Raw genomic sequence first — 22,275 nt, 5'->3', positions numbered from 1 at the left:
GTGTCTCAACGGTCTTAAAACAAAACCGCTTGAGTAAGGCAAAGCCTACACGAGAACTCCAAAAAGTAGACACACTCCGTTACTGTCCAGTGTCCATACCTCCGGGAGAAACACACATGCATGTCAGATTAAATATAGTAAATCTTAGGACAGGGTTTCCACGTTTTATAAGAGGTCTCGACATTTTACGAATTTATGAGAGCGCTACAGTCCCACAGAATCCCTACGAGTCACCCAGCTGGGGCGTCTATCTTGTAGAACAAAAATGGTATAGAATTTTTTTGGTTACGTGGTGTATACTATTTGTCATGCGACAATATCGTTTCGGCCCGCGGACGTTTACTGTATGCCAACTTTTACAAGCCCGTGTGTGTTACACATAGGGTTGCATTCGAAACAAACGGTGTTTTCAAACACTCTGTTTAAAACATGCTTTAAACAGTGTTTTAAACAAAAGCCTTTAAAAAAATGTGTTTTTCTAACTTGTAAAATTACGTCATAATTGTGTAAATGCTATCCAAAAACATGTTGTATGAGCCTACGGACGATTACCACCCGATAAAGCCGACGTACATGATATGGGATGGTTGGATCCCTAAAAATAGTCGGTTAACAGCCGCAGTAGGCTATGCGGATATTTCGTCAAGGGACCTATATGCATTTTCAATTGTCAATATCAATCCAATATGACGTCACAGCCGACTATTCGTGACGTCATAGCTTGAAAAAATGAAAAACATGTTTTAAGCAGGGGACTTGTTTTAACATGTTTGTTCTAAATTGATTATTGTTTTGAATGCAACCCTAGTTGCACAGGATACAGTATTTGCTGAATGGTTTGGTATCGAAACACTGTGTGCAACTGAAGGTATAACTACAACTCCTGTACAGTTTATGAGATCATTGCCAATTACTGCTGTGTAGCGCAGCTGCAATCAATAAATTACGCAATAGTACAGTATTTTAATGCGTTATTATCTTCCTTTGATCATGAGCACGAATCGAACGACTGATTTCCGCTAATTTTGATAAAGCCGTCTCTCCGCTTCATTCGGCCCAAAGGAAGCTGAACCAAAGAGTCCGATTAAGCCTAGTCGACTGTACATTCGGTTACCGTGATACCAAACTCAGTTCTATTTTATAGAAAATCGAAATTTTGCAAAGTAAATAATACTGCCTAAAAACTGTTCAAGTAGGAGTGGAAGTATAGTCTTAAAACATAACCGCTTGAGCAATGCAAAACCTACAGGAGCACTCCAAAAAGTAGACACACTTCGTTACTGTCCATACCTATGGGAGAAACACACATGCATGTCAGATTAAATATAGTAAATCTTAGGACAGGGTTTTGCGAATTTATGAGAGTTTTCAGTCCCACGGAATCCCTACGAGTCACCCAGCTGGGGTGTCCAGATTCTCAATCGGAAGGCTTTGGGACGTGGGTTCAACTCTTTACCGCGTCAAGCGAACTACAAGATGGTAAAAGTTGAGTTAAGTCGAAAAAGAACTCTAGACAGATCTCAATGTTGGGGCACATTCAGATCGAGGAGAGCAACACAAATCATATCAGTAATCGATCAGTACAAAGTGCCCATCGTCTTAAGCTGGCGCTGAGTGAGTATCTAGAGTTTTTTGCTAAATATCAGATGTGGTCGACGTATAGCCACCGTCAGTACTCAAGTATACATAACGTCGTACATTCGCACTCGAGTACATGTGAAGATTCTCGTGTATATGTAAAGAATATGATAGGCCTAGTTTTGCCTAAAAAACCAGAAAACTGTTAAGCAGAAGTGGAATATTCGGAAACCACAGCCGTTTGAGTGCAAGTATGCCAAACCTACACGAGTATATACATAGGCGCCGACTTTTATTTTTGCATGGGGTGGCGGCAGGCGCGTATAGCCAGGGGGTGTCGAAACCCCCTCCACTTTAAACGCAAAACCCCGTCCTCCTGAAATGACCATTCTGATGCTGATATTCAGTTGCAATTCAACAAGTCGCATTATCAGTGTTACGCACGGCCGCGACCAATTAGCGAGATTCGTCTGTGCAGTGTGCACGCGACGCGATCTCCCGCTGAGATCATTGCGAAATTAGGTTATTGATTGCCGAGCGCTCGGCATTCATCGCTGGACTGCTGAACAGTAACACGGCGCAACAATTATGGAACACGAAAGACGAATATGACAACAAACACGTACGGCCAATCAATAATTATCCCTTACCGCCAACACAATGTGTTATTACTTCGTATTGAGTAGCTCGCATCGCGACAATGGGTTGCTGATTAAAACATTGATTTTGACTGCATTGCTGCATTTCCCGATTTACGCTCGCAAAGCACTTTGCACTATAATTTGTAGAAGGTGAACGTATATTTGGTCGTCAAATCGCGATAGAAGATGGCGTTTCTCAGCGCGAGCGATGAAATCTAGTTTCTAGCGATGAGGTCGAATATTTACATCTCATAACGATCGTTAGTTTGCTGAAATCAGCATCAATACGCTGTGCGAAATACATAGTAGTGATCAATTTTATCGACTGTATACAATCGGCCGGCAAGGTTGCGCTGATACCGAAAATGCAGACATGCCGCAAACCCGTAATAATTACAATTACAGGGTGCGCTAGTCATACTTAAATACCCAGATTCGGCAATGGCAACGAACACAATTTGTTTAGACGCGAGCATAAGTTTTAATCAAAAAGATACATAAACACAAACAAGATTACTGTCAGAGATTGTTACTGTTTGGCGAAAGTGTTTCTGCGGACGGTAACAGGCCTGCATGGGACGCGCTAAATCAAATCACCGACGATATTGCACAATGCACATTAGATATCGACGACCCATTTCGCATACAAATGATTCTCGCTAATTTGCAGTACGCAGCATCGATAATACGAATTGTGAATTGACATTTCAAAAGGACGGGATTTCTAGTTTTAAATGAGAAACTCACTGGCTACGTACGCAGTGTTTTAATACCGACAACGCACTGGTTAATATCAGCCCGGGGCCTATGGCCTACGTAGGTCCCGATCAGCCAGTCGAATTTGATCGTAAAAGGGTGCGATTTTAATTATCAAGGTGTTATTGCAGCAGGAGCAATATGCTGGGCGCTTGCCACAACCTTATTAATGGGAATACAAATCCCGATGGTTTGAAATTCGATCCGCGATATGGTTGCGCTCGATAGAGTCCGTCCATTAATATAGTTTATTGGAACATAGAAGGTTCCCGCTAAAACTAATCGAATAAATTCAGAATTTGCGTCACAGTAAATCTCTTGTTGCATCAATATTTAACATCGTAATTCAACGCCATGTACTGCACAATGCGCAGTATTAATAACAAATCAAACACTGGCAAGTGACATCGAGGGAATACGAATGTATAAAGCAGACAAGAATAAGTAGCCTACAGATGATAGCAAACGAGAAAGCGCGCATCTAATCAGCAATTCCTGAACTTGCGTACAGCACAATGAGGTTCCGAGTCTGACATCGCGACAATTGTTTGCTCATTATAGCGACGTTTGAGCTGCATTGCTGCATTTCCCGATAAAAGTTAGCAAAGCCTTGTTAGAGTTATGAATATGCGCATGCGCACTTTGCGCAGGAATGACTTTCTATTCGCAGACATACACAAACACACTTTCCTATTTCGCGCTCCAATTAAAAATACTATCACGAAACTAACTCAAGAGTTATTTTGTAAACGAATATGCGCGCGAATACAATTTAATTGAGAGAAGAAGAACGTGAATTCGCCCGTCTGGTCGAGAGAGGAGATGGTGTTTTTCAGCGCAAGCGTGTCGAAATCGACGCCGTCAACCAGGTCGCTTCGATTGTATGATTAGTCATTATGATTACTAATCACGGATTACACTTTATTGGGGCGTTTTAAGCACAAGTTCGTCGTCGCCGACGAAGCTGAGTATTCAATTATTCTCGCGCGTATCGGTTAAAGGTAAGAGACCACGCGTGCTTGATATACAAAATTTCGAGTTCGTCGAGGGCCGGGTTCTCCGAGGTTCGGGTTCTCCAAGGTCCGGGTTCTCTGGTAATCCACGGACTCACTAATCAGCGCAGACGGCGGGCGTTTAGGCATTTTGCATGGGGTGGCCGCCACCCCATAATTGTGTCATGGGGTGGCTGGGCCACCCCGCCACCCCGTAACTCGGCGCCTATGAGTATATACTCCCAAAAAGTAGAAGGACTCCGGAACTGACTAAATCAACTAATAATAATTCGTTTACACATATTTTGCAATTAGCCCCATGTTTATTTTACACTACAGAAAGGGCGATCTAAACCAGTGCTTCTCAACTGCCGGTCCGTGGCAAGTTTCCTGCCGGTCCGCTGGATGTATAAAAATTTTGTATCTCAATTCCAAAATGTAAGAAGTTGGTCGCGTGTACAATGATTTAAGCAGTAAAACATAAATTTTTTGGGGTATTTGGATGTTTGGAACATATTTTATATGGTGTCGCGATTGAGAGTTCCTATAGTCTACTTTGGACGTGCGTCGTGCGTCACAATGGTGAAAGAGCTATAAGAAATTGTTTAAAACAGGGGCGGGCAACTTCTCAGGTCGGCGGGCTGGATATGAGAAAATTGAGTACTTGGCCAGATTACATCATATATACATTAATCGCGTATTTATCCACCTAGACGAGGAATAAATCGTATTTGATGTGCCTATATATTCAAGTTTAATGCCCAGAGACCAAAAACATGAACAGTATTTAATGAATCTATTAGCAATAGCTGTTGAAGTCAATCAGACATCTGTGGTCGGTCAAATTTGTCACCAATAACAATAAGTTCTTTGAACTCTGGCTGCATGTCGTATTTAGAAACCCTATAGGTAACGACTGCACGTGAACATCAGTTATTTTGGAACGCAGCCTTGTCTCGTTAATGTTCATGGTCGAAAATGTATGTAGACCCGAACAGAGCAAGTAGTTTCATGTCGGGTAACCCTAAAAGGAGGGAACGCGGAAACTGCGGAAAACGCGGAACTCGCGGAAACGGCCCCTAAAACGCGGAAACTGCGGAAAAGGCGGGAAACCTCGATTCCTAAAGCGCTGAAATAGAGGGAAACGCGGAACGCGGAACAGTCGGTCATTGACCTTTATATATCACACAGTAGGGCCCAGGGCTGGCCAACCTTTTCAGCCAAAGGGCCACATTCGATCGACGAAATATTGCGCGGGCCACTAGCCGCGCGAAGCGCGAAAATTTTTCGAAGTTCATAGCTCAATAATATTTTCACTTGACTATATTGCGGGCCTGCAGTATATCGCCTGGCTCAGTTCGCCAGGACTGGACTATTCAGCGCCTGGACATATCAATTTCGAAAGCTTCGACCAACATGCGTCAATCGTTTTGTGCCTATAGGTTTCATATGTTGAACGACACTGTCTTGTAATCGAGAATATAGTTAGACTCAATCTGATACATTAGGCGTTCTTTCATTTTCACAAAGGGGTAACAATATTAAAAGTAAGAAATCGAGTGACAACATTTTTCGCGAAGCGTGTAGAAAATATTTACTTTTGATAAATTTATCGCAAATTATTGTGCTTTATTGTAGTGTACGAAGATGTACCAAAGTGTGACTGGCTCATGGAAATGCCAATGCGTCGTAACTGATATTTTAGTGATAACATCTCAAGTGTTGCTTCCAGACTAATCAAATTTTTGGTTGGCCTTGCAAGTTCACAATCAGTGCAATTCATTTTTTATAACATTACCAATTTCGGAAATTACCTCGCGGGCCACGGGTTGGCCGGCCCTGCAGTAGGCACTAAAACGAGGAAACAGCGGAACGCGGGACAGTCGGTCATTGAGGTGGGATATTAGGGTTGGGGAGGTGGGATATTAGGGTTGGGGGAGGTGGGATATTAGGGTTAGGGGAAGTGGGATATTAGGGTTAGGGGTTAGGGTTAGGTTAGGGTTATGATTAGGGTTAGGTTAGGGTTAGGGGAGGTGGGATATTAGGGTTAGGGGAGGTGGGATATTAGGGTTGGGGGAGGTGGGATATTAGGGTTAGGGGAGGTGGGATATTAGGGTTAGGGGTTAGGGTTAGGGGAGGTGGGATATTAGGGTTAGGGGAGGTGGGATATTAGGGTTAGGGGTTAGGTTAGGGTTATGATTAGGGTTAGGGGAGGTGGGATATTAGGGCTGGGGGAGGTGGGATATTAGGGTTGGGGGAGGTGGGATATTAGGGTTAGGGGAGGTGGGATATTAGGGTTAGGGGTTAGGGTTAGGTTAGGGTTATGATTAGGGTTAGGTTAGGGTTAGGGGAGGTGGGATATTAGGGTTAGGGGAGGTGGGATATTAGGGTTAGGGGTTAGGTTAGGGTTAGGGGAGATGGGATATTAGGGGAGGTGGGATATTAGGGTTAGGGGTTAGGTTAGGGTTATGATTAGGGTTAGGTTAGGGGAGGTGGGATATTAGGGTTAGGGGACGTGAATATTAGGGCTGGAGAGAGGGGGATGTTAGGGTTGGGGAGAGAGGTGATATTAGGGTTGGAGAAGAGGGTTAGGGACATGATATCCCACCTCCCCTAACCCTAATATCCCACCTCCCCTAATCCTAATCCCTAACCCTAATACCCCACCTCCCCTAACCCTAATATTCCACCTCCCCTAACCCTAATATCCCACCTCCCCTAACCCTAATCATAACCCTAAATTTTTGTATTGTAAAACGAAGAAGCGCCATCAACAGTTCTCTGCCATTTATGAGTTCTACTTCGCCTCACTCTAACATTGGTGTCCCGCAGTTTCGTCGTTTTAGACTTTAGAGTTCCTCTATGAGATCCACAAATGTCAATGACCGACTGTCCCGCGTTCCGCCTTTTCCTCTTGTTTCAGCGCTTTAGGAATCGAGGTTTCCCGCAGTTTCCGCAGTTGCCGCGTTTTAGGGGCCGTTTCCGCGATTTCCGCGTTTTCCGCAGTTTCCGCGGTCCCTCCTTTTAGGGTTACCCTTTCATGTCCGTCTTTCTCAGGTTGGCAAACTTAGATTCATTCTGTGACGCATAAAATTTGTCAATACTTAAGAATAGAATTTCACTTTCAGGGTAGAAACTATCTGCGAGTCGGTCAAAATCCCTACGCGTATGTTGCCCGTTCTTGGTCTAGCAGTAGCCTGCGACTCGTTCCGGACAAGTTATATGCGAAAGCTACGTAGACCTTTAAACAAACTTCGTTAAATTCCGACAGTGTAGTTAAGCGACACTTGGGGTATAATATAGGCTATAGTAAAAAGCAAACTCGCATTTCTTTCAAGGAGGCCGAACAATCACAATCGGGTTAGTGGTCTTTAACGTGACTTCTCGCGCTTGTCCTTGCAGAAACTTCAACAGAACCACATACATATATCTAGTATTTAAAAGACACGATTAAATATAGTTTCCAATATTCCAATAATGTTGCATGCATTTGTCGTCAATCAATTTTGGCAGAATTTTGATTTTGGAAAAGTTTGCCGGTCCGCAACGTTTGTTTTGAAGTTTTACCGGTCCGCGAGGTCAAAAGGATAGAGACACACTGGTCTAAACTACACAGGTAAAATTGACTTGCGACTCGGAACCTTGTGAACCCTGTCATTCGCTAGATTCATTTCATCAAACTGCTATTATATCGAAGACAAATTTGTACGCAATACTGTATAATTGTATCTGCATATGCACGATACCGGCTATAGCAACGCATGTACAATCGTACATACAGCGACATTGCAAAAAAAGGCGACTCAAATAAAGCATCGATATTGTAACCTAGCAGAAGTGGAAATGTTACAGAGAAAATGAAAATGATTACATACAGAAAATTTGGTCCCAATCAGATCAACGTAACTATACAGAGTAAGTTTGAAATATGTCACCCATCTTTACAAGAGTATTGCTAAGGCATTATCGATGATTGCGAACATACTTGATTACGCTGCTGCATATATATTCATCAAATGACCTAATATGTTGGAAAATAGCAAATCTTCGAGTCTGCAAAGTTCCACCGGCGCAGAAAAGATAAAAAAATATATTCAAGCGGATTACACGAAGGATTCGGAATATGAAAAGTTGAAACTTGCACATCCGATGCATTTTCAATAATCGTCCTGAAAACAGAAAATATTTGATCACGAATTAAGCCGATACCGATATATTCAGCCGATATTGAGAAGATATTTCATCTTGCTTAAGGCACATTTCCAAAACTTCAGGACGTTATTCTGAAGAGCTTCACAGACATTGCTATGATTAGGCATGAAATAAACTAAAAAGACTGCATACGGAAATCTGTTAGCTCTATAAAATAGATCAATATTTCCAGTGTAGATTACAGTTACAGTTCTCTGACTTCCTACAAAGTACAAACATGCTGCGACGTCACGAAAATGGCGGTCAATAGGTTCGTCTCTAATAACGAATAAGAAATCTCTTTGTGCCTATTCATTAGTTTTAAATCATTGATGAGAAATAACTTTGTACCGTCAATATATCGCAAAATCTCACCCATTCATCGTCATCAACTCCATCCATGGTGTCTTGTTCGAGCTGTTTATCGAGGTCCAATTTGCCGGACATTGCTTTTAAAAGCTGAAAGTAGGATTGATTCTATTGATTCCAATATAAAATCAACAAACTCCACAAATGCCAGAGCACGGGCCTCAAACACGCGGCCGCAAAAATATTTTGTGCGGCTGCACTTTTGGATTTTAGAATATATATGACAACATGTAAGTGCCAAGTATCTCTTTTCAGATTCGAAGAGTTAAAATTCACCGTGAAATCGCTTCAAACACATGAAACTATTCGTCAGACTTCACCATCGCAACATTTTCAAGAAGATCTGCTATTATCACGTTTTGCGATTTCCAAGTATTCTATATTTGATGAACAATTGAATATAATGTTCAATTGTTTATAGAAGTTCTGTACCTCCGGAAGCTCTTCATATATTAGTTTAGATGCATTATGTTGCCGATCTGGTTTTTGTGAATAGGCAAAAATGTATGGTCCGCCAGGTTAGCAAAGGAAAAACTGTTCTATGCCAAGGGCGGTGTCTGATTTCAAAGACTATTCCAAGTCGTTTCGACGCATTTCTATCTTTTCACTGTATCGCAATCTTGTGGCATTTTAAACTGATGTAATTACTGGCATAGCTGAACTGAGTTGAAGTTGCCTTATAAAGCGTAAGCACTTTGTTACCGTGCAAAGCATTACAATGCAAAATAGTACCTCGTCCTTCTTTTGATCATCGCTCTTGTAGGTCGAAGAATCGTACGATTCGTATTTTTTCGGCTTCACTTCCTCGGGAGGCGCTTCACTCACTGAGAAAAAGGGTGATCACGTCGTAATTACTTTGCCGTGACAGCATCAGATTCAGACTTGGACAAACTACCGATCTAGTTGATTGGCGGTCAACTGACTACTGTTTTTTATTAGTAGTTTTAGTTCTAGTTCTAGTTTAAGTTGCCGGTTTTGACAAGTGAGTAGTTCTAATTCTAGTTGCGGATTTTGAAAAGTGAGTAGTTCTGGTTCTAGTTCTGATTGTGGATTTTGGAAAATGAGTAAGTTCTAGTCCTAATTGTGGATTTTGAACAGTGAGTAGTTCTATTTCTAGTTACAGGTTTCGAAAACTGAGTAGTTCTAGTTCTATTTTCGAGTTTTGAAAAGGGTGTAGTTCTAGTTCTAGTTCTAGTTGCGAGTCTTGAAAAGCGAATCGCACTAGTTCTAGTCGCTCATTTTGAAAGTCCAGTAATTTGTAAAAAATAGAAAATAGAATAGAAAATAGAGTAGTTCTAGTTCTAGTTGCGGATTTTGAATATCCAGTAGTTTGCTCAAGTCTGATCAGATTCCAGTTCAAGGCGTTATCTTACAGGGCTTCATATCGCTCGGACGCAGGTTGATCTTTCTGAACGTTTTATTCGAACCGTCGAGCCACTCCGATGCGGACATCGCAGCTTCCCACGTGACTGCAGTTGGCGGGAAAAGGTCGTCTTGGAAATATTCCATCTAAACACAGAATATTATCATCATCATCCTTGGTTTACTACCAATTTTATCAGGTCCATAAACCACAAAAATGCGATACAATGAAAAGATAGGAAGGCGATGTAAAGAGGAGGCGTGCACGCTCAATGAAAAGTAAAAGAAGATAGTATTGAAAAGAGCAAGTGACAAAATTGGGGTGGCATGTCACGAAAGGCGAGATCGATAGGTCAGGTCGTGGTCTGGTAATCTTGAGGATGGACTGTATTTATTTAGTAGTAATTGCTTGTATTTCGACTTGAATGTGGACATGCTGTCGGATGGCCGGCGGGATGCTGTTCTGAACGTCTTTGGCGAAAGGGCTGGACATAACCATTTAGAATGGGCACAAAGGTTTCAGCCTTAATTCTAGTGTTAACAGAGGACTGAAATTGCCACAAAGAGTTCACTTATCAACGAGAATTACAGTTTCGATACTATTTTCCACGGTGGAGGCCTCGAAACTTCGATTGGCCGTGTCGCAGCATACGAAACGTGTTATGCAAAGCTACCTTGACTCTGGGCACAGTGAATGAGATTCCCTGCAAGGCCGTCTTCGTGAAACACCAGGCCTTTGAAAATTCCACTTTGCGCGGGTCTATTCCTTTCTTGGGGAGAAACGAGATCCCCTGCACTGGCGATTCGAAACTGTGAGTGGCCAGCAGGAAGAGGTGAGGCGCTTCCGACTGGCTGACTTCGATGGAGTGCATCGTGGTGTCGCCCTGGCGTTAAATATGCAATGTCGATCAGCGTTGGAGAACTGAGAAAATTTCCAGCTTTTTCAAATTAGATAAGAATTTGAATTAAATTTCGAATGAGAAAGAATTATAATAAGAATCAAGTTCAGTCAATATAAAATCGCAGTTCATTGTCATAGGCATGAGAATGGCAGATGTCTGGACAGCAGAGATGAGGATGGATTAGGATTTGAAAAAAACGGATTTGTGAAATTAGGATTAGCCATTTTTTTCTGAATGAATTAGGATTTGGATTTGATTTACCGATTTTCTGGGAGATTGACATGTCGCGTGGCGAATAACGACCAACTTAATCAGATCAGTTAATACTGTACTTATGGTACACTCGGCGAAAATGAACATGAGAGGTGCAGTCCTATGCTAAGTTAACTTGAATCAAGAGAATTGTTTGTTGTGAAAGAAAAATTTCCAATTCCTCCCTTGCATAAATTAGCATTTTTACCGAATTTCAAGTTAGAATCGGATTAGGATTGGATATGGATTTGAATATACAAAAGTTCTGGATTAGGATTTGTGATTTGGATTGGGACATAAAAATTCAAAATCCGCTCATCTCCGCAATACAGCAAGCTTGGCTCGTTTCGCACTATACAGCTCTCATGCAGCATTTTCAGAAAAACCAGAAATTAGATTAGAATTGAAATGAGAGCGAAGAGACATTTCACAAATTAGATTAGATTTAGATTACCGGCATTTTGCCGTAATTAGTCCAATTGCACAACTAGAATTACCTAGCTCTGTCATCTAGCTCGCAGCATATTCACGAGCGCAGCCCGATATCAGATATTCGACCCGATGCTAGCATATTCGATTGCCGGTGAACCCAGCCCTCGGTAAACCCAGCCTTACAAACCCAGCCCTCGGTGAACTCGGCCCTCGGTGAACTTTTGTATTCACGGATTGAGTAAGCGGGGGAGATAACGCGACGCTCACATACTCTACTTGTTTGTTTTGTGGTATTGATGGTGTTTCTCGAATACTATGGACCTCGGTGAATTCCGCCCCCGAACAATTTTGAATTAAAGCTGGGAGCTGGGATATTAGGGTTGGCGGAGGTAGGATATTAGGGTTGGTGGAGGTGGGATATTAGGGTTGGTGGAGGTGGGATATTAAGGTTGGGGGAGGTGGCATATTAGGGTTGCCGGAGGTGGGATATTAGGGTTGGGGGATATTAGGGTTGGGGGAGGGGGGATATTAGGGTTGGTGTATATTAGGGTTGCCGGAGGTGGGATATTAGGGTTGCCGGAGGTGGGATATTAGGGTTGCCGGGGGTGGGATATTAGGGTTGGGGGAGGGGGATATTAGGGTTGCCGGTGAATACAAAATTTCCCGAGGGCCGGGTTCACCGAGGGCCGAGTTTGTAAGGCCGCGCTTGGCGCTTGCGCAATCGTGATCACGTGATCTGATCACGCCGTGACTGCGTGATCTACGCATGCCCTGACCTCCTTACAAGATCGATAAATCAGTTGATAATAACATTATTAGTTTAATAATTCATAATAATACTTGTTAATACACTCAATTACAAAAGTTCCCGAGGGCCGAGTTCACCGAGGGCTGGGTTTACCGAGGGCTGGGTTCACTGGTAATCGCATATTCACCTCGGTATATTCAGCCGACATTCAAAGGATATGGCATTTAGCTAGAGCATTTGCTCAAACAGCTTTACGGCAATCCTTATGTTTGGAAGTGAAACAGACTAGAAATGTTGCATCTGGACACCGGGCAGCCGTGAGCTATTTGAAAAATATCATGCAGTCTCTCCACTACCCTGCTGTGACGTCACGAAAGCTGTTGATACTCTTTTTTCCCTCGGATACTGTTATTACTTTCAAATAGTGATATCGGTTCTAATCGCGGGTCGTTCGCTGGAAAACTGCGGTCTTACTTTTCCAATGCAAAAGAGCGTGGAACTGTCCGAGTCGTAATGCAGCGCCAAAACAGACGGAGACGGCGTGAATTCTAGAGAGGATATTGGGCCGGAAGACAAATCTTGCGCCGCATGAAGAGACACCACTCTGGTTCTGAATGCAAAAGGCGGGAGAGCGATTGAATACAGACGTAGTAGGACTTCTTGGAGATGAAGAAATTCAAAAGCGCAGTTGAGTAATGTATTGATATTGAAATAACCGCGTAATCGTCAGCAACTATAGCCGAGAATTGAAAAGAACATTGTATATCAACAATTGTATCGACAGATGAATCATATCAGACACACCATCGCACCAAACACTCACCCTTCGAATCCAGAAAGCGCAAGGAACTTGTCGTCACACGCCCACGATAATCTCGAGCTTCGCGTCTCTGGAAGCCCGGGCCCCACCTGTAGAAACCATTCGACTTTGTGAGCGATTTAACGTCTTCGCGAAAGGATTTTACGAGATTCTTGGAGGTATATGTACATCGTACAATTTGAATAATCGACGAGAACGGATGGCGTAAATGGCATAAAACTGCATTTCCCTAATTAGGCTATTAGACCACCCGCAAAGAAGACACCATTTTTGAATCATAACAGGTAGACTTGGACAACTGGGTAATTCTAGTTGCTAAATTAGAATAATCATAGCGAAATGCCGGTATTGTATAGTTCTAATCTAATTTGTGAAATGTTTCTTCGCTCTTACTTGAATCGGATCGGTCGATTTACGAGGATCAAACACTCTCAATTTCTTATCCTTTGACGACGCGGCAATGTATCGACCGGAGCTGCTCCACGATAGACTCATGATCTCAGACTCCACAGAGGAGATGTCGAAGTGCTGTCGTAAAAAACATGTTATCGTACGACCCGTCATCTACAACGGAGCACAGTACTTACCGTTTCTCCTGAACTTGAATCCCAAATTAAGATTTTTCCATCAACCTCGCCGGACGCGATCACGTTTTCCGCCAGCGGATGGAAGCAAAGCACTACCGGCTTGGAGTAATGGCCTGGAATAGGAAGTAGAGCTTCACGCTTGGAGAATGTGTGGCACTATTAATTCTTCGTTTCACACTTACTTCGTTTTCAAGAGCTTCTTGGAGTAATATAACTTCAATATGCAATTGAACAGCATATCGGTATTGAAACGGACTCGAATATTTTCGGCTGACACTTATCAGGGGTAATCGTCAAAAACCAGTAGTTAAATATGATTCGAAATTTCATGCCGGCGGCTTCATATTTGGTGATACGATTGTTGATAAACAATGTTCCTTCCAATTCTATACTAGTTGCTGACGATTACCCCTGACGAGTGTCAGCCCAAAATATTCGGGTTTATTTCAATATCAATATCCAATTATGTTTGTAATCTAGCCACACTTGTGCCACCGTAGACATTTTCCTTCTAGTTGGCATCTTACGTATACGATTCATTGAGTGATTCGTACATTTTAAGAGATAGGAATTCCGCAGAGTTAGGAATGATGGAACTTTATTATGTTGATTGTATTCAGAGGTGGTCATTAGCGCAGCATCTTCAACTGCTGCTTTAAATTGGCGTGGACTTCACTTTCCTATCTGTAAACCCGTCATTTACATTGACTGGATCCCAAGGGTAGGATTGGATAGGATAGGTTGATAGCCTGATTACAAGAGTCGGTAAGGTATAAGTCAGTCCCTCCCAATCGACGAGGTACGAAGTTATTTCAAATGGGTCGCAAAGGACTTATTAATGTTACAGCTTTGTATTCCACAAAGTCACTGAGGGCTTATTTTGATTGTTATGGAATTCCAGCAACCTCCTAATTAACATGAAAGCAATTTTCATGTAAGCACAAATAAAATCTTTTGTAATACTGATGATGTTGCATGTGGCGTGTGGTCGAAAATAGTTGTACCTCATTTTTAGTCATTTCTGGATATTTTCCGCATAGGAAATCAAGCCAACGAAGCCAGCACCTGATCTAACAATGTATATTGTATAATGTTCAAGTTCTACTTTTGCGTTGATAGTAAATCATATGTGTATACATGGCTTCTTTTCTCACTAAATTGTTTTTCATTCGTTTGAACATATCGCATTGTGGGTCGCACAATAAAAAATCATTAAGAGAGAGTCGCGAACTGAAAAAGGTTGGGAAGCACTGGTTTATATTGGTGAATTTCTACGTTTACGTTAGAGACATTATATTTAATAGTTACCGGAATAAGTAAAATCCGCGTCTTCGAGTGACTCCACGGATCGATCCGACGGAACGTTCCACACTTTGATGTCCGAACTTTCTAAGGCAATCACGATTTGCGACGCCACAAACGGATTCCATTGCATGTCGACGACGGCTTTTCCGTTGCGGATGATTAAAGAATTCGAGTCGTCCATGCGACCCGGCTTTGAAATCTGCGAGGCACGAAATTAACCTAGAATTTGGGTCTTACACTTTCTTGATCGTAGACCCCTTAAAGTTTTATGGGCGGTTGCGCGCACCCACAAGCTTTCAGAAGCCGGGGATTGGAAGTAACCAATGTTCTGTTTGAACATTTTGATAAAATTTACTGTACCTCATCAACTTTGAAACAATGCGATAAACATGGCCAAGATATGGAGGAAAAAATGAAATTATTTCATAAAACCTGATTTGATCAGTTTGAAAAATGGACCCCAAGATTCGAAAAAATGGACATGAGCTTTACTTCGATTCCACTGCGACGATGGAGGCTTTTCTATGGCAAAAATGACATAACTAATGACCAAATGATTGGTCCCAGTCCCATGTCGTTCTGAAAGAACATTCTAGTTTTTTGGTTCCGTTTCACTGACTACTGAAAGTAATTCGCGAATCCACAAAGAATTTAAAAATTCATATTCGTATCTACTCGACTATACTGATACCGGCCAGTTTTGTTCAATTACGATGACGTTTTCAAATTTTTCAAAGGTTTGAAAAAAATCGTTACTTCTATCGTAATTGAGTATAAATTTACGATATTATTTCTACTTGAGCACTGAGCAGCAACACCGACCATGTGACAAAAGTGAATTCGACTTACATCAATGATGCCAACAGGGCCGCCAGCCCCTTTCAGCGCTACAGCCGCGTATGAATCGCTGCATCTCAGCGTGTCGCTCGAAGGGTAGATGGTGACGCCTGTCGGTCCGACGTTGGTAACGTGGCGGGAGGGATGGTCGACTTTGCATTTCCAGTGCCGGAATTTCGACTGACGCACGCCTGTCAGAGAGTCAGGTATAAAGATTTTAGATTTTCCAAATCAGATTACACATAGAATTATAGCTACACATTTTTCCGAATTAGACTAGAATTAGAATTATCGAACGGTTAATGCTATGATTTGGACTCAGACTCGACTCGGTGGTAAATTGAAAACGACTCGACTTGACTCGAGTCAAAATTCAAAACTATAAAAGTCACATTGACTTGTGACTTGGTTACAACTCTGCTACTAGGCCTGTATACTTCGACTTGAGTGGACACATTGTTATCTAACCACTTCCAAGCAATTATAACAAATAAGACTGTTCTGGTGACCCGTGCTACATAAGCTACAAGCTGGATTCTAGACGCATTCAATGTAAGCGACAAGGCCAGTCAATACTGCATTCTCACCCGTGAAAGGTTTGTATTTTTGCTTCAGCGTTACAGGGGTTGCAGCCTCTGGAGTAGGAGCAGGAGTCTCAGCTTTTACCGATGGTTTTAATGCAGGGCTTTTCTTCGTTGGTGCGGCTTCCCTTGTTTGATTAGAATCCTTTTTCTGCTGTTCGGGAGGCGCGTCATCACTACTGCAACGCAACGGCAGCCTCTTGCTGGGTTCTAAACTCGTTTTGATTCTCTGTACGAAAGGTAGGTATGGTCAGAACCAGACTTGCACAAACTGCCAATCGAATGTCGAAAGGGTCTAGTTCTAGTTCAGGATTTTAAGAAGCGAGTGATTTTAGTTCTAGTTGTAGTTGCAAATTTTGAAAAGTAAGAAGTTCTACTTCTAGTTTCGGATTTTGAAAAGTGAGTAGTCCTGATTCTAGCTTCGGATTATGAAAATTGAGTAGTTCTAATTCTAGTTTTGAGTTTGGAAAAGTTCGTATTTGTAGTTCCATTTCTATTAGCGCGTTTTGAAGATCGATTAGTTCGTACTAACCTGGCCGGAACGTGTCTCGAAGTAGGCTTAAGAAAAAAGTACCTTTTCGTTTTGTCCATCGATCCATTGCTGTGCGCTGAGAGCCGGCCGATCGGACGCCGTTTCGGGAAACAAGTCGGCCGGGAAATCTCGAAGGGACTGCAACAAAAGCCAACCATGATTTTAATCAACAGGAAAGGTCTTCAGATCGGTTTATCAAGAATTTTCATCGTATGAAAACACCACGAGACTGCGATACAATGAAAAAATAGGAAGGTGTCGAAACGACTTGGTCTGTAGTCTTTGAAATCAGACGCCCACCTTGGCCTGTAGGCGATGCAGAGAAGATCCATGCACACTGAATGGAGCGTAAAAGTAGACAATATGAAAATACAAGCATGTGTCGGAAGTTAAGGCTGAAATATCAGATCGTGATCCGGTAACATCGAGCTCTGACTATAATGTTACTGACTTAAGCGACTGATGCCATTTAACTGAAACGCATCCAGTGAATGATTAAATAGTATGTATTTATTGTTTCGTGGAATGACATATCACAAAATTACCTTCCTCGGCACAATCCATGGGATTGGAACCAGCATCTTGGCCGTAAGTTGGTAGAGTCGGTTCACTTCCCCCTGTGAGGCATTCACCCCCAGTTTCGGGAGGGAGCCCATCCCTTTGGTCTGGTTCGGAAGCAATTGCGACAGAGCTGACAAAAGTAAGCTTGATACGTTAAAAATGCGTCTCGAATTGTTTTTTTTAATAGAACAGAAATAGTTGAAGCCGTTACTAACCGATTTTCATTGGCGGGTCTTTTCCGTCAAAATATTCTAAAAAGTGCACGTTGGAGTCCCCCTGTAAGGCAAAGCAAACGGTTTGAAGCATGAAGAAGTCAATTCCAGTTATTCACACCCAAGGGGTGGCACACAAGAACAGAGCCTAACTCAGAATAACATCGCGGTCATAAATCCTATACGTGCCAACGTGCAAGCGTTATTTGGATTAAAATGTTGTGTTTGATTGATACAGCGGTAGAAGTGTGAGGTAGGTTCTGGTTCCTTGTACCACGGGTGTATATTAACACCCGTATTTCACGGTTAGCACGCGTGTGGAAATACAAACTCTTTTCGCTAAGAGTGTATGCTATTAATTCGTGGGAGGGAAATAGGTGTGTTTATAACACTTCCACCATAGCGGGGGTGTAAAGTCCGGTTAAAGCCACTATCAGGCATGAAATTGTGCTATCACTCCATTCCTATGAGTCAAACAGTCAAACACACCAATCCTTTACATCGCCTACCCAAGGCTCGGGTGGGCGTCTGATTTCAAAGACTGCTCCAAGTCGTTTCGACGCCTTCCTATCTTTCATTGTATCGCAGTCTCGTGGTGTTTTGAATCCATGAAAATTCCTTATATACTGAACTGAAATATCCCAGGGGTGTACTACGCTCTGTTTAGGCCTACGTGATCCACCTTCTTAGTTCTTTTTCAATTCACCCCAGGATACATCTCCACTATGATTAGTGTGTTCAACTCATTTTCACCCAATGCAAGGGGTGTGAAAGTACAATTTGATACCTGACGGTGAAGTTTACTTGATTCCAGCCCACGCTACAGTGGAAAACAGATATATACAAACATCTATTTTTCCACCCATGGATTCGCAGCGTAAATCATTATCATTTATTTCTGATGACACGTTAGTTGTCGCCAGAGAGTCACCAACGCGATGCGTGTTTAAAAGCTCTAAAATCGAGAACAAATCTGGACAACTTCATACTTAAAGTTGTCTAATTACAATAATTTGAGACAAATTAGAATTTGAGAAAATTATAATCAAATTTGTGAAATGTTTCTACGCTCTAATTATAATTCTGGTCGAATTTCTGGTTCTCATGGTAATGCTACAGTAAAAATGCATCGTACAAAACGAGCCAATCTTGCTGTACAGACGAATTCAGGAATTCTTATTCTAACCTAATACGGACAATTTGCGTAGATATCATCCTAATTCTAATTTAATATGGAAAAGATGAAAATATCGTAGTTTGTTTTCCCTGGTTCGGTTACACGCGAACCCAAAGGCTCACCTTGGCAGACAGGAGAATCATTCCCGTGTCCTCGTCGTGGAACGGCATCAAAATCCTGTAGACATGAGAAATAAATAAATTAACGTCACCTTATTTTTCAATGTAACTTTGTCAAGTGCCAAACCGACGGAGATTCGAATAGTTATCAACAGAAGAGAAGAGGTGGTCAAAGTAGCCAACATTGCTACTCAAGTAGAGATAGATGGAATGGATTAAACTTTTACTGAGTACAGATCTCCAAAACAAGTCAACGCTAGTAGGCATATCCTATTAAAACACCCCTACAAAGTACAAGTATATTTAGTACCTCAGCAAAAGGTTCTGAAAAGTAGATTCAACTGCTCAAATCCGAACAGAGTATTAATTTTGTCGACTTTGGTCGAGAACTGAACTGAAGACGCACCTAGTCACTAAGAGTTAATTTTACAACTGATATTATAGTTTCGGTACTGTTTCCACAGTGGAAGCCTTAAAACCTAGATTGGACGTGTCGCAGCATACGAAACAGGCATTACAAAGATACGCACGTTAGTGGAAATGACATACCTGTGAAGTCGTGATCGACCCACGGCACTGTCACCAAGTGCAATGAAATAGGTATGGTCGAAAAGATACTAAATTATCTTTATGCGATGTAGAACTGGCCCTACTGAAAATTGCAGGATACGGATTCGGAAAATGGCGCGCTGCCCCGCTGGTGATTGATCTGCGTTCCATCAGTCCGTAAATTCCTGTACGCCGCAGTATCCCTCCGTTTATGTTCCAGTCCGCAACTTAAACCCTCTCACTCATGACTTGAAGTTACCTCGCAGCACAACCCTCTCTAAACAAACCTCGATACCGCGCGCACAGTCGGAACATATCACAGGCAGAAATGGGATCGGTTACGGGTCTGTGAACTACAACTACTCGATAAATACTGAGGTAAAAATGGGAGTCGTTTCATTATTTCAGTTTATTAATGATTTTGTCGATTCAAAACGCTACATGACTAAACAAAGTTTTTTTCCAAATTGGATTTGAATTATAATTGTGGCTACATAGTTTTTTTTTTCAAATGAAAATAGAATTAGAATTATAGCGACACATTTTTTTTCAAAATGAGATTAGAAGTACTGAACTCGCGAAATCTCCGACATTGAAGTTCAATTCATATCAAAGCTCATTCTCATATACATAAGCACGAGAATGACAAATCTATTTACTGCAAGATTGGCTCGTTTCCGTCTACTTAGTTCTCTTGTAGCATTTTCAGGAAAATCAGACAAGCCAAGAAAAAACTTCACAAACGAGATTAGAAATGGATTAGTAACAACTAATCCACAGCAGCTAGTAAAGAATTGAAGATAACATTGACTGGTAATAAAAACAAATATTTTGGCGAAAAAGGCCATTTCAGTTTGCTGTACATTTCAAACGTACCGCTGCAGCGGTACGACATTCAGTCCTGTCTGTAATAAGGTTTCATAAAGTGATCCGCTTTGTTGGCTTCGAGGAAAAACTTTGAAGTTTTCGAAGCAGAACCTCGGAATTAAATCGTGGCGCGCCTTTCAATCGAAAGAAACCGTTTTGACAGCATATAGATTGACGATCATTCGCAAGCCTTTGTTATCTCGCCGTCCGATTCAGCGCAAGTGGACCGTTCCCGGGTTGCGAAGAACGATCGGGTTTGTGACTTGTATTTGAGGCAATATTTTCGCTGAAATACTGCTACAAGAAGTTTCGACCCCTTCCTATCTGTTCATTTACAGATACTCTTGCAGGTACACAACTTCAATATAAAATTGAATGATGTATTCATATAGAAATAAACTCGAGTAGGTTCTGCTGACACCCGTCAGGGGGTAATAGTCAGGAACTAGATGAGATTTCAAAAGAAATGCGTATCTCAATTGAAGTATCACCTATCACAATTTGGCAGTCTTCTGAATGGATGAAATTATTAACTAACTGAACTAAACGGTTCACGACTCTATTGCCTTTTTAACGTCACGATTCTTACAGCAGATCGAAACCGTTTTGCGCAAAGAGTCCCCCCTGTTTAGAAGTGTCGCAAAAGCGGTCGAAGTAGTTATCGTCGCTACACAAGTAGAAGTATAATTAACATCGTGAATTTTAACTCGAGTACAAGAAGAAGAAAGTAAGATTACCATCTAAATAAAAAAATAAGTGTGCTTAGTTAGGCACAAGAAGACACATTTCAGCACGGGGGGGGGGGGGCAATACGTTAGGGTTACGATATTTTGGAAATCTGAAAAAAGGACACTTTTTCAAAATTAAGAGACTTGCAAAACTGGAGGAAAATCCTCAAAAGATGGTAAACTTTTCCCACAACGTGGTCGGTTGACTAAACAAAGGTCAACTTTCCGGCGCAGTCCCCGAAATACTCGGCGGAGCGTTATCTCAGTGCTGATTTACTGTATCTAAGTCGATTCAGCCATTTATTGATCCAAAATTCTTAAAAAAGAGGACAATATCTCGGAAAAAAGGACAAACCATCTTAAAAGAGGACGTATGGTAACCCTACAATACGTTTATATGCGAATTGCAGATTTGGTAGGTAGCTATATCGTCGGCACTAAAGCAGAAGTAGGAATAATATCGCATCGAGTAGGAGTAAGATTTTCAAGCAAGTAAAGAGTAAGTATTCCGGGCATAGTTTAACCTGAAAAAGACACATCTATGACCAAATCAATCCGAAAACTGCTTTCTACTAGACAAAAGATAAAGTGTAGGAAGCGAGTAGTATTTCTGAACAAAAAACTGTTCAGTATAAGTTAAAGTATAGTCTGATAACATTTTAGTGCGGGTAGCGTAATAAAAACCTACTATAGAATACTTCAAAAAAGTAAGAATACTTCGATGCTGACCGCGTAGCCGTCCCAAATGACGCAAAAGGAAGGCAAATCCCTCTGGTTTTCGACGATGTCTGGACCCAAAATCACAGGAAAGACTCAAGCCGTGGGAAAGAATAATCGCAACGAGTCAACATGATGACGTCATCCCCAAGCCGACACGATGACGCAAAACAACACGCGGCTTCTTTCTTTCAAGCAAACTTTACGCTTTGGATAATATATTGATATTGAAATAAACCCGAATATTTTCGGCCGACACTATAGTCAAGGATAAATCGTCAGCAGCTCGTAGGGAATCGAAAAGAACATCGAATATCACCATTCAACAATTTGAATATTCGACGCCAACAGTTAGCTGTACTTGTTTTAGATGATACACGAACTCCTGGTGTACAAGACACACATTCAACTGATAAATATGATGTGTGATGACACGCCCGTCTTGGCCATCATTAGTTGC

General features: G+C 41.8%; 1 protein-coding gene across 1 annotated transcript in view; it reads right to left on the bottom strand.

The window, feature by feature from the left end:
* Nucleotides 1–7,669: 7,669 nt before the first annotated feature.
* LOC145457473 (coronin-7-like) overlaps nt 7,670–22,275 on the bottom strand; it is a 64,954-nt gene continuing 50,348 nt past the window's right edge. The window contains exons 8-23 of the mRNA XM_080335690.1: nt 18,958–19,012; nt 17,662–17,722; nt 17,431–17,576; nt 16,928–17,023; nt 16,360–16,582; nt 15,785–15,963; nt 14,939–15,134; nt 13,631–13,743; nt 13,437–13,571; nt 13,047–13,132; nt 12,698–12,833; nt 10,564–10,773; nt 9,901–10,036; nt 9,260–9,351; nt 8,534–8,617; nt 7,670–8,136 (exon numbers count right to left, since the gene is read on the bottom strand). Of these exons, the coding sequence (XP_080191816.1) occupies nt 8,125–8,136; nt 8,534–8,617; nt 9,260–9,351; nt 9,901–10,036; nt 10,564–10,773; nt 12,698–12,833; nt 13,047–13,132; nt 13,437–13,571; nt 13,631–13,743; nt 14,939–15,134; nt 15,785–15,963; nt 16,360–16,582; nt 16,928–17,023; nt 17,431–17,576; nt 17,662–17,722; nt 18,958–19,012 (1,960 nt within the window). The 3' untranslated portion in view covers nt 7,670–8,124. The remainder of the gene's footprint in view (nt 8,137–8,533; nt 8,618–9,259; nt 9,352–9,900; nt 10,037–10,563; nt 10,774–12,697; nt 12,834–13,046; nt 13,133–13,436; nt 13,572–13,630; nt 13,744–14,938; nt 15,135–15,784; nt 15,964–16,359; nt 16,583–16,927; nt 17,024–17,430; nt 17,577–17,661; nt 17,723–18,957; nt 19,013–22,275) is intronic.

The sequence above is a fragment of the Botryllus schlosseri genome, chromosome 15 (genome assembly GCF_051294905.1).
Source record: "Botryllus schlosseri isolate E-star chromosome 15, Bs_hap1, whole genome shotgun sequence".
In the NCBI taxonomy this organism is placed as follows: domain Eukaryota; kingdom Metazoa; phylum Chordata; class Ascidiacea; order Stolidobranchia; family Styelidae; genus Botryllus; species Botryllus schlosseri.
Note: the sequence above shows the minus strand (reverse complement) of the source record. Positions and strands in the feature narration are given on the sequence as shown.